This window comes from Dermacentor silvarum, unplaced genomic scaffold, assembly GCF_013339745.2.
Source record: "Dermacentor silvarum isolate Dsil-2018 unplaced genomic scaffold, BIME_Dsil_1.4 Seq58, whole genome shotgun sequence".
NCBI lineage: Eukaryota > Metazoa > Arthropoda > Arachnida > Ixodida > Ixodidae > Dermacentor > Dermacentor silvarum.
In genome coordinates, this window is record NW_023606461.1 from 27780 (window position 1) to 41157 (window position 13378).

At 42.4% G+C, this 13378-nt stretch overlaps 1 protein-coding gene across 2 annotated transcripts; it reads right to left on the reverse strand.

Moving 5' to 3' along the window:
* Nucleotides 1-908: 908 nt before the first annotated feature.
* Nucleotides 909-12737, reverse strand: LOC119435259 (uncharacterized). Of its 2 annotated transcripts, XR_007464673.1 has the most exons (6): nucleotides 6435-12737; nucleotides 6210-6335; nucleotides 5925-6081; nucleotides 5404-5567; nucleotides 3069-3280; nucleotides 909-1167 (listed from the first exon to the last, which is right to left on the reverse strand). XR_007464673.1 is itself a non-coding variant. In XM_049659769.1 (5 exons), exons 1-5 carry the CDS (start codon nucleotides 6485-6487, stop codon nucleotides 3205-3207), a joined length of 576 nt encoding a protein of 191 aa, XP_049515726.1. In that variant the 5' UTR covers nucleotides 6488-12737; the 3' UTR covers nucleotides 909-3204. The 2 variants fall into 2 exon arrangements, 1 of the variants encoding a protein (XP_049515726.1); XM_049659769.1 differs by having other exon boundaries at nucleotides 909-3280.
* Nucleotides 12738-13378: the final 641 nt, after the last annotated feature.

The window sequence follows — 13378 nt, forward strand, 5'->3', positions numbered from 1 at the left end:
GCTCAACCTCCAGGATCCCCCTTTCTCCAGACACGGCTAAGCCACGTACGGCTACGCGTGGGAGGGTCCAACCCCCATGTGCTCAGGTACGTGGTGGCGCAACTCACCAAACGCCTGTTTGCGCAGACGCCCCTGCGGGGTCACCTACAATGTTTGTAAAAAATTTTGGAGGAAGTGTTTCCCCCCCCCTCTCCATGCCGATACTGCGATAGACTGGTAGAAATGCTGCTGGAAACGCGATAGGGAAGTATTTGTGTTAGTGAGCACAGGCGATATTCATCTCTGTATTGTAGCAATTTTTTTCTACACAGCTGCAACATACCAGAAGAAATTCAAGAATCTCAAGGATCATTTCACAAGACTTAAACAAGATATCAAACAGAACACCAGAAGTGGGGCTGGAACAAATGATATCCTCACAATTAAGTGGAAACATTTCGAAGCTATGGTTCCAATTATGGAAAAAGTCTACGAGGAGCCCATGTAAGTGCTGTGATCAGACTGAATCGATTCCTCAGTAACCCCGACAATGTGTAGTCTGTGTCCTGCACTTTAAGGCATAGCATTACTTCCTGGAAGACTTAGTTTGTGTCAAACTCTACCTTTACAGCCTTTGGAGCAACCTGGAATTACAGGCGCCTCAACGGTAAGTTCTATGCACTTGATTCCAGTAAGAAAAACTCGTTTTTACAACTTCAGTATTAAATGTTATCACAATAACTTTATATATTGTAATGATTATGTGACTTTTATGTTATTCTTAACAAGCCTTACAAAATGAGGCTACATGTGATCTCAATTATGTATGAAAGCATCACTGCTGATGCATACAGTAGCTTTTAGAAGCCAGCTGTTTTCTCCTGCAATATAAGCATTAAATCCAAACAAAGAATAAGTAAAGAAGCTCAGAGAATTTAGAACATTTATTGAACGTACGCATGGAAAATGGGTTTGTTTGCACTTGATGTAGAATGGAAGTGCCAGCAGACGGAGGCAACATTAGCCAAGATGAAGAACTTCAGCTCTTATCCGATGAAACGCTCGGGCAAGAGTGTCTGGAACAAGGTGGCAGCGGCTCGAACGACAGAAGTGTCCATCCTGTGAAAAGTGATCATCCGCCTGCAAGTGACACCTTCGAAACGGAGAGATATCACAACTTACTTCAGCCTGCAATAATGAAACAAAAAGAATCACATTTACAGATGTCTGTTAGATGCATAATGCACGAACTATGACATTTATTCACACAGGCCCGCAGAGGAAGATGTACAAAGTAGAAATGTGGAGGAGCAAAATGCAAGGCAAGGAAGTTGCTGCCTATGCAGTGTGCAAATAGTGAGAGGTACAGTACGCATATCACTTTCAAACATTCAATTTCAGCTGTGTGCCAAGACCACGCAAGTCATGGCGAATAAAGAAAGAAAGCCGCCACATCCCACGCTCTGTGTGAATCGATGTTATGCGAAGCAGTGTGCGAGTAGCCTGCCAAGTTAACCAAACGACCATAACAGCATCAAGACGTAGGCGTCTGTTTCATGAGCTTCATGACACGCATGTTATGACATTAATGTCAGGAGTCCTCGGGAGTCCCTTCAGCTACGTCTAAGAGACCTAAAGGCCAAAGCCTTAGCCATGCTCATGCTACGACTTCAACCATCAACCTTTAGCCTTTTCCTTCACTTAGTACCACATCCGAACCCATTCCATTGGTTTTTGAGTGTTAATCTTTTTTCGGTAAGTCATTCTCATTTTTGCTGAGTTATGGTCATGACTGACGTAGACTACCACAATCATTTAGTGTTTCCTTCACTTAGTACCCACGTCCGAACCCATTTCAGTGTTTTTGAGCGTTAATCTTTTTTCAATGGGTCATTGTCATTTTAGGCGGTTGTTTCATGACCTACATGACATGCATGTCATGACCTATCATTTATGTTCGTCATACACTCTTCTCATACTATGCCAATTTTAACATACCAAGTTAACGAAACGACCATTAGAGCACAAAGACGTAGGCAGCTAGATAGATAAATGGATAGATACTCTCAAAGTGACAAATGTTCACCAAGAAATGCTTTGCATTTAACAACTATGTATCATGTATCCACTTTCAGGCCATCTGAGGACAGTGCTGCCAGCATGGTCATGGCATTTGAATGCCTCAGCCATCTGAAAGCATCACGCGAACACAGAGAGCAGCAAAAAGACATGCTGTATCATTTCGCATTTATTATAGTTGGCATGATTAGCACTTTATCACTTGACGAGCAACTTGACACAATGCATGCTGTGCAGGAATCAGTGCACACCAAAATCAAAGAATCAAGAGGAAAAAGAAATGAAACTCATTAGTATGTAGTTTATCCATGCATTGTTTTCATTTCTCTATTTCATGCTGTAATAATTTTCATGTTACATTAGTGGTTCATCGAATAAAGCATGAACTTACTTGCACGGTTGTTACCATCTGCAGTCTTTAACATGGCTCTCCTGCCATGGCACCCTGCCATCTGTGATTAAATATCTTGACAGACACGCAGAATTACCGGGCGACTGGCCGCTCGAGGCACTTTGCGTGCATTTGCGGGCTTCTTTCACGCTCGGAAAAACACTTATGTAGCACGTATTGAGCACCAGAAAGCTGTATCAGTAGTTTTTCATGTTGCTCTACAACTTTCTCATTGACACTTTGATAATTAAGAGTACTTCGCGAGCTATATAATTAATAACAATTAATTAATTAAATCTCAGTAACGAAAAAATTACTGGCGGCTACTCTACTGTACTGGAAACAATACGCACTAGGTTTGCTTCACGTAACGCCGTGCCTCTTTTTTTAAATCGTGCTGCGTGATAACTGGGACACCCTGTATATCAGCTACATAAGTACATGAGGGCGGGGGGGGGGGGGGGGGGGGGGGGGGGGTCAGCTACATGTCTAAAAGAAAACATTTAAGGATCTGCACTGTAAATTTGAATATTTCAAGGCAGCAAACCGTTACAGTTACCCAAACTAATGCGGGTCATGGCTATACAATGTGGAAGCATTGTGTTGACGATATAACGACTCACTTTTTTTTTAATATGGCCTCATCATGTATGTCTTCAAAGGGAAAGCTTCATCGTCTACGAAAAAATAAGGAATGTTGCCTATCCTTCCAAGATTTTCACACACAGGAAGGCCAAGAGTACTGTCAAGAATTTTCATTTGTAGATTCTCCTGCTGAAGATTCCACCATCTGATTCGCTTCCATGGTGGCCGATTTCAACATACAGGAAGCTAGAATGGAAACAAGTATGCAGAAAGATAGCATTGATATGTAAGAGATCTGTCACTCATCAGTATACTAACAACTAAATTGTAGAAAACTGAAAAATAATGATGTAGGATACAGTAATGACATAGGATCTTTCTCACTTTCTGGAGTTATAATAATATGAGTAAAATGAAAATTAACGTGTTTCTCTGGTTTACTTAACTTCACCGTTTTAAAGCAACAGTACTGTCTTGCTATTACTCATTTCTGTTTAGTATTTATGTAAAGCGTTTCCTAATATACTCGATGTTCAAAATTAAGCTTTACAGAATTTTTTTTTAATGCCTGTGGCAGTTTGCATAACCCGTATCGTTGAGCGGGGTGATTCTAAGAGGCGAACATTATTAGCACGAGAAATTGAAACACTAATTCAACTAATTAACAATAATTGACTAATCAACTTTTTAGTTAATTACTTTATGACACATATTGCAATTTACAAATTATAGCCGGTGAGTTAGCAAGACGAATCCACTTGAAATGAATTTCCAGGATAACACCAGTTTCGAGATATAATTTCCCAAAGTGAGGCACGAAATACATGGATGTTCCAGTTACTTTTGTGCTTCAATGGATAAAACAGCATTTTGGTAAAAAAGTAAGTGGAACAACAGTGCATTTTTACAGCGAGTTTTATGGTGCATATCTTCCAACTTTTGTCATTCTGGAAATACATTCCAAGTGGATGCGCCTGACAAACTCACTGGCTACAATTAGTAAATCGCACTATGTACCGTCAAGTAATTAACTAAGTTAATTAGTTCATTTATGTTAATTAGTTTAATATGTGTTTCAATTTCTCGTGCTACTAATGTCTGCCTCTTCGAATAAACCAGCTCAACGATACGAATTATGCTACCTGCCACAAGCGATTTTTGAAAATTACGTAAAGCTTAATTTTTAACACCCTGTATATGTTTTGTACCGATGGTAACGTGTTATAGTTCATTTTCTTCTTTGTGAGCAACAAGTGCGCTGTTACCAAGGCTTTTAACTGTTCATGGACACTTTGAACAATAAATGAATGGGAATAAATAATGCATGCAGAAAAGTGGTATAATAAAATTCATATTGCTGTACCATTATTTTTTGGCTATTTTAGTTTCAGTTTTGTCTCACGGGCCGTTTCCATTTTTTGGGCTCGCAGAAACTGGTGTCTACCTGGTTTGGAATATCTCAAAGGGTGACCTTTTGACACTTGTTCGTTTATTGCACACAGGGGTGCAATTACAGCTGCTCACAGGTGAGCGCTGATATGTACAAATGATGCCGCCGTACCTGCGTGTTTCCTGCTTTGAGAATCGCGAAAATTGATTGCCCCTTGGCAGTGATAAGATGAAGGGTTAGTGGATGTTCCTCACTACTTTGGATCTTTTGCAGAGTGCACAACCATAGAGTTTTGTTGCGTGCGCTGAAATAGCGAGTACGCACAGCGAGTAGCGTCCACTACACTATGGACGGGTGCGCCGGTTGCTCTGCTGCAGACAAGGAATTGCTAACCAGTTTGGAATTCCACTCAAGCGATGCTGACTGGCACCAAGGTGGCAATAGTATGGTGTGGGCATTTTTCTGCACCTGTGCATCATATTCATTCCCGTGCATCTACTCTTTTATTCTTATTCTGAGATGCTTTATTAATTTTATTCTAATTATTCTCGGATAAATGATGCATCTTTACCTCAAAAATTACGGAAATTTTTTCCCAAGAAAGGTCACAATGAAGATTTGAAATGTGGGCCCGCATTTGGTGAAGAAATTTGCCTCACAACAGTTTAACAACTATCAAATAACTTGTACACAAATTTTTATTTAATGCATGATTTCACATAGCTTCAATTCTCGGTGAACACCACTTGGATACTGTAGTGCAAAAAAATTGCAGGGAAGAATTAAGTATACTCTATTGGTGAGAAATTTCAGGGACACCATTTATCATCAAAATAACACCAAACTTCAATGGTGGTCATAGTGGTTAGTTAAAGCTTCGAAGAAAAGCATGACAAGAATATACAATACAACATTTCTATAAACTAAACTGCTTGCTCAAACTGTTAATATGCGAGATGGTACGATTGATTATACGTACCTGTAGTTGGCGTCGCTCAATGCGAGCAGTGACTTGCTGAACGCATTTTTGTAGTTTCGGTCTCTGCTTCCAGAGTTTGCCGGACACTCAACATTCACGTGTTTTCCATCTATCGCACCCAGGCAATGTGGCATGTCCCACTTGTCCTCAAACTCTCTCGCAACCTGCGATCAGCAGCGCAAAAGGAAAGAAAGTGAAATGTAGAAAGAGCTTTGGAGATGCGGTACAAAAATTAAATGTCTATGATAAATATATTGTTACGCGAACGAAGAATTAAGGACAGGAGACTATTTACAAGTATATTTACAAAAGATAGCTGCAGCGCTGGCCAGATCTGCCGATAGCTCGAGAGCCCAGAGCAGTTCGTCTTCTTCGTCTAGGCGCCCGCGCGCCTCGTTCAAACAACCATATACCACACGCGTGTAGCAATATTACCAAATGTTGCAATTACTTGTACAATACAGTCAGTGTACAGCAATATTTACACCAACATTATGCATAAACGACAATGAACAGGTTACCTTTATCCATTCGCCTGGAGTTGACGGCCGTGTGACGTAAATTGGCCCGAGGACGTCCCAAATGGCCTGGCATACTTCGGCAACAATCACGCAAGCCGTGAAGCGGCCAGGTAGAAAATTGAAAGATGAGTGCAGCATCTCCCCTGCAGCCAAGAACCTGAGCCAAAGGACAAATTGAAAAACACGACAGTGTTCGCACGGTCCCACTCAGTCGCCGTGTAAGAAGACACTTGCTAGGAAAACAGAGTAACAAAAAGTGCTAAATTAATAGCACTGAAGCCTTACCTGACAGCTAGCACTAGCCGGTGCTCTGGAGGAATCGCTTTTCGGTAGTTTGTGTCACTTCTCCGTATCCTTGGCTTCAGGAGTTCTAATAACGTGTCAAAGGAGCGCGGGGGCATCCTAAAATAGCTGCAGAAAAAGCATATCTGTTACGTAACATACAACGCTCTAGCGTACATGCCGGAATTAACACACAACAAATCTCATGAGTGCAGAACGGAGACTCACTCTGTAGTATTCCACATCGCGCGAATGTAGGTGGGGTAGCAACACATTGGCATGACCCATTCTCTCTCGTTCTTGCAAGGCTGGGCGAACCCACCAGCAGCGTTAGCGAGCTGTCTTCCTTCGAGCTTTTCAGCTGCTCTTCTTGAAAAGCTGCTACAGAAGCGGTGATTAGAATGCTGACTATTTCGTCTTCTTCGTCAGAGCTGATCCTTCTTCACAAGTGGTTAGCAAGCGAGAGCAGCGAGAGCGAGTGAACGACTGGTTTATCGAATGTGCTCCAAGTTCTCGACGTGTTCGTGAAAGTGGGAGGCTCCACGGGCGGCGTTGCGGGCACGTGGGCAGCTAGGCCGGGCGGGCAGTCTTAACAACTCCGTGCGCGTGCCACCACGCCACGTTGAAAATCCGCTTGCTTTCTGCCGCTGCCCGCTTTCCCGCTTGGCCGGTGTGAATGCAGCTTTTATGACTGGGAACAGCATGTTTGTCGTTTGAAATGCTCCCTACATCTAGCCGGAATGGCTTCTATTTCTGACTGGAACAGCTTCCATTTCTGGCCGGATTGACATCCATTTCTGGCTGGATTGGCATCCATTTCCAGCCGGAAAGGCTTCCATTTCCTGCTGGAACGGTTCCCATTTCCAGCTAGAACAACTTCCATTTCCCAGCCGAAACGGCTTCCGTTTCCGGCTGGATTGGCTTCCATTTATAGCCAAAACGGCTTCCATTTCTAGCTGGAACAGCTTCCATTTCCTGCTGGAACGGTTCCCATTTTCAGCCAGAACGGCTTCCATTTGCGGCTGGAATTGATTTCGTGTCTAATAATCCGGCGGCCGGGACTGGAAATGCTTTCCACTTGGGATATATGACAAGGAAGGGAGTATGGTACTCGACAAAGCTTGTCTGCGGAGGCTAAGGTGGCGTCAGGAGTGTTGCTGCTGTATGTTTGTACTTCAAGAACGAGTCTGCATAGTGTGAGGAACTCGAAACCTTAGAGAAATGTTCCCCTAGTATGTCTGCCTGTTCGTCTATAGATAGCTTGCACATGACGTCATGGCCGTCGCTCCACCAGGCGGCCGGCCGCCCATGTTGGAAGATGATTTGTTGCCTCGTTTAGTGCTGTGCCATTCACGCATTCGTTGGCTTGAAGTGTTTTTGCAGTTTCTAGGCGCAATGCCACCTGCTCCTCGCAGGAAAGCCACTTCACACGGCATATTATGCTCAGTTAATCGGATCTGCGCGCGCTCGATACGATGAAAAGGTGCGAATGTGCGATGGTGTTGACCCATACACGCTGCGACCTGGCACTGACACGACGACGGATGTCAATGCCCTGCCTGAAGTGACACACGGGGACATCATCAACTACCTCGTCTACTCCTCGAGCTTCGTGACTCTGCAGGAGATGAAAGCGTTCAATTCCCTTGAGGCGCACAATTATTTTACAAGCGGCTGGGCCAAGAGCTTGTCAACAACATGGCTCCAGCAAGGAAAAGTGCTCCTGCTTGGGGAGGAAAGCCCAACATCCACATTTACCTGTAACCATACTAAAATGCAAAGCTACACAATGTTGCGTTGCTGGCCGCAGTTTCTCGATGGCTGTGAAATGTAGTGCTGCCGCAAGCACATGGATTCTGATGAGCCTGGTTTCGATGACTGCATTTAGATGGGGATGGAAACGCAAAATGACAGAATGTCAAGTTTTGCGTCCGCGTTAAAGAAACCAACGTGTCCGAAATTAATCTGGAGGCCTGCCCGTCTGCGTTAGTGCCTCTCATAATCACCTTATGCTGCTTTGAGATGCCAAACCCAATCAGCCACCTAATCAATCAATGAAACCGAAGGCAGTTTTCGGTGCCCGAGCGTGGATGTGGGTATTACTTGTGCTCGTTTTTGTAGTCATGACACACCTTGTATGGCTTTCTTGAAGCTCTGTCTTCTTACACTACTGCTGCGTTAACATGTCATGCAAAAGACAACAAATCATTTACAACCTCTTTCTGTACACCTCAGAGATTAACTTGCTTGCTCTCCTCTACTGTATCTCAGACGCCACGGAGCAGCTTTTGTAAACGTGGTCATTGTTCCAGATAATGTGTGTGCTCACTTTCTGGGATGAAATGCATTTGGTGCGTGCGTGGAAAAGCTGTTTGATACTCTGCCTTACATAATTCCAGGTAAACCATTCTCAGAGACTAGGAGACGGTCCCTTGAAGGTGTGGGTCCTGTGCATGGCAGATGGTAGTGTGCTCACCGCCCACTGCACCTGCATGGCAAGGGTAGGTGAGGCATGCTCTCACATTGGAACCTGCCTCTTCACTGTGGATACAGGCATAAGAATGAGAAATGACAAAACATGCACCAGAAAGGATAATGCATGACTGCCTACATATGTGGAAAAGTTACAGCTTAAGCACCTGAAAGACGTTGATTTCACTTCATCAAGAGGGAAAAAGCAGCTTCTAGATGGCAGCCGCGCAGATGTCCAGAAAACAAAGCGACGAATGAACATTCGTTATTTTTTAAAATTTATTATTTAAAGTTTCTTTAAATTTAATTATTTAAAGTTTCTTTAAATTATGGAGAAGTACCAAGTGACTGGAAGAAAGCGAGAGTTGTCCCAATTCACAAAAAAGGGGATAAGCTACTAGTATCAAATTACAGGCCTGTGTCCATTACTTCATCATGTTGTAAATTGTTGGAGCATATTGTTGCAAGGGAAATTAGAACGTATCTTACAGAGAACAACATTTTTTCACCTTATCAGCATGGGTTCCGGGAAGGTATGTCTACAATAACGCAGTTAGTAACAATGGTTCACGATATTTCAATGGTTGTTGATAAAGGTGGCCAGGTTGATATGCTATTTCTTCACTTTTGATAAAGTGTCACATTCCAAACTTCTGCTCAAACTTGAACTAATTTGTCTTCCGGATTACCTTATTATTTGATTGCATCTTACTTAAAAACCGAGAACAATTTATTGATATTAAGGGTTGCCATTCTCGAGTGCTTCCTGTTAACTCTGGTGTGCCGCAAGGCAGTGTATTGGGACCTTTGCTATTTTTAATTTATATTATTGACTTAACAGAGGACATTTCATCATCAGTGTCGGCAAGGTTGTTCGCAGATGACTGTATATTTTTAAGCAAGTAACTTCTACCAATGACCACGATTTGCTCCAACAGTCCACTGAAAATATAAGTTCTTGGTGTCATTCTTGGGATATGCAGTTAAATGTAGAGAAAACAGTTTTGCTAAGAGTCACTAGAAAAAAGACCCCCAGCTTATTTGAGTACTGCTCCAGCAATACTCCCGTTCAAACCGTTGACAGTTACAAGTATCTTGGAGTTACTTTTACTAATAAATTAACCTCGTCAAGCATATATCTGAGACAAGTTCGAAGGCATTTAAGAAGTTGTGCTTCTTACGCAGAAAGCTTTGTAATGCTCCTCCTCATGTACGCTTGCTCGCTGTAAACACATATGTACGGTCAAAATTAGAATACGCGTCACAAATTTGGGACCCACACACGATAAAAGATAATAATCAGCTCGAAATGATTCAGCATAAGGCCACCAGATTTATCTTTAATAAATATAGAACATCTGATTCCCCAAGTGAAATAATGAAGAAAAACAAAAATTTTTCCTTGCGTTCTAAGAAATTCCATCGCATAAAATTTCTTCATGATATAATGACTGGTTACACGAAGTTAACTGATCTTCCATACCTTTGCCCTGTAACAACAAGTCAAACAAAACACACTAGAGTTCATTTTTACAACCAATTTTTGCCAGAACTAAAGCATTCCAAAACAGTTATTTTCCGAGAACTATACAGGACTGGAATATACTTCCAGAATCAGTAATAATGTCGCCAAATTTCGTTCAGTCTCTGGAGGAGCACATTTTATGTTAGTTGTGAGGTTTTTTTCCTGCTGATGTTGGGTTCGATTAACTACGTGATAATGCGTTATTACTTAATATGTATTCATTGTAGCTTATTTCGGTCCTTGATGCTTTGTATTTATAGCATATTGTTATCTATTACTTGAATATTGTACCATTGTATGTATCATTTTATCATTGTTTTTATTATCATGTATCTGCCCCTCCTGCTTGGGCCAAGTTGGCCTGCAGTATTTTCAAATAAAGAAATAAAATTCCACCTCCTTCACCAAAAGAGCTGCGCAAATTGTATATGGGTATCAAGGAAGCAAGAACAGTGCATGTAATATTTTCAGTACTACCCGGATACTGTGAGGCCTTCAAAAACCCAGAGCCAAAGCACAAAGTAGATTTGAGATGTTTATATTCTGAAGACAATGCAGCCTGCACCTAAGAGGCACTTGTACAGATGTCGGAGAACTTTGTTTCAGCATATCTTATGAGTGACGACACCGTGAAACGTGTAGAAGCATCCAGAAGACAGCAGAACCACTCTCAGCAGTGGTTTTTGTACAGAGCCGCAAAAGTAACGGCCTCTTTTATGAAAAGGGTATGTCAAACAAGTACAGAGAGACCCAGCGTCTCATTGCTTAAAGAGATCTGTAACCCGGGAAAAAAAGCCTCAAAACATCAGCTGTGATGTGGGGGATCAATCACGAGCAAGATGCTCTCAAGGCCTATGAAGCTCGTGAAAGATCAAAGCATGAACAATTCATGTGTTGCAGGTCTGGGCTTCATCTGAGCACGACGCATCCATTTGCTGGAGCAACGCCAGACGCTCTTGCGTCATGCATCTGTTGCGGCAAAGGAGTTGCAGAATTCAAGTGTCCGTTTGTACTTCGTGACACTAACTTCAGTTCTGCCAAATCTGCCTAGTTGAAGTCAACGGTGTCATGCAATTACAAACCTGCCATGCATACTATTATCAAGTGCAGGCCCAAATGGCTGTGTGTGATGTAGACTACTGTGATTTCGTTATTTGGGCACCACATCTGCTCCACATTGAACGAATAAGGCGGGACACGGAGTTCTGCAAGAATATGCTTTCTACCGCAAGAGCAGTTCACAGGAAATGTACTGCTTCTGCAATGGGCCAGAAGTAGGAAAGATGATTGCATGCGACAATGCGCAATTTACGCTCAAGTGGTTTCATTTTACATGTGTTCGACTTTCTCGAGTGCCAAAGACCAAAAAATGGTATTGCCCGCAGTGCGACAAAGAAGGAGAATAACGGGTGTGTCATAACTATCACTGTGGAAAACATGACACTACAGAAAAAAGCAGAATGATGCTAAACAGTGCTTGAAGGAACAACACTAATATAATCTGGATGAAAAGAGAGTTCATGATGTACTAGAAAACATACTAGGACAGAAATGTTTACTGCAAAGCAATAAAACATGTCGCACTAGAGAAAGGGAAGAAAGGGGAGAAACAGCAGCTCGAAGTTTGACAAAGGGAGGAGTTTCTCTTCAAACAGCATATGTTTGCTTAATTTACTTGGTCACCTTGGCCTAAGCTTGGCCTCACCACTGACAAAAAAAAATATGCATGCATCCATGCATGCACCTTGAGACAATGTTCTTGCAACTTTGCCTGGTGTGCTATACTATTCAGTCATAGCATAAGTCAGTTATAAGCAGCAACATTAAAACCAAAAGGAAATCTAGACTTGCCCAATTTATTACACACGAAGGGGTATGCTTAAGCAATGGTATTTGTTGTACTTGTTCCACTGCAACCTCTAGCAAAAAGCAAGACACAGATGTCATGGCATACAAGGCTACAGAAGCCTAACAATATATGGAGCTGTGGCACAGTGTATGACAAAAATTACAAAACAAAGAGGAATGAAGCAGCCTTCACACAAGGTAGTCAATACAGAAGTGCCAAATGTTCTAAAAAAATGCAGTGATGACAACTCTTACCCTGCAAAATATTTAAAAAATTTTTTGTTTCCAGTTTTCTTTTTGGTATGATGCTTCGATTTGTTGTTGACATATTCTTGCTTACTGTAACGAATACAAACACATATTTGCCTTCTAAGAACCAATTTGCAAAGCCACAGCAACATTTACAGCCAGAGGAACAGCAAGCTTATCTGCTACCCATGATTCTCATGGTGGTTGAGCTGCAGTTACTCAATTCCCGGCAACAGCAGGGCCAATCTTCTCGCTAGTGTACGATACGAAACACTTAGGCTGTGATAGCATGCACTGCGGTAAAAACATTTAAGGACTCTCATTAGTGTCCCTTAGTTCTGCAACAATAGATAGACAAAGATTCGAAAGGGCGCAGCACACGGTGACAATTTTATCTATTGGTGCTAATTCGTCTCCAGGTCGGCAATGGGCAATGTAGACTTACGTATATGTACTTATGGCTATTCTGGAACAGGCTTTGAAGAGACGCATCTGTTTGAGCACCGGTCCGTTTTTTTTTTCGCCACACTGCATGGCTTGCGTCTCTAACTGCAAATAAAAACATTTGCTGGCAAATATCTTCCCACAGTAGATAATCTGATTACAAGCTGATCTCGTTTCCTGCTTTTATTTTTAATTTTTTTTCAAGGAAGGAATCTCATGTCCGGAGTTATACGCAAAAAGACCACCACCGAGAAGTCTGAATGGTGTCCTAGGCATTGTTGACGCTGGAGGCAACATTCCCTCCACACTGGCAATATTGCCCCCCGAAAATTTTGCAGCCACAGTGACTGACGAAGTGGGCAGTGATGAAAATGACACTGGCATGGCTCGGTTGCCTGGAAGCGTCCTTCGGGCGGAAATTGTGGACCTCGACAATAGGTCCTGTGAAGACGATGGTGAGCCAACCTAAAAGATTACGAAATTCAGCTCTAAATGAAAAAAGTGGGACTTGGAAGACAAAATTACTTAAGAGTGGTGGTCCGACGACCAACAGGATGAAAGTTCTCTTACTCCGGCAGAAAAGCGTTCGAGAAATTCTTTGACAGTGACGTCATCACACTTGTGGTGCAGGAAA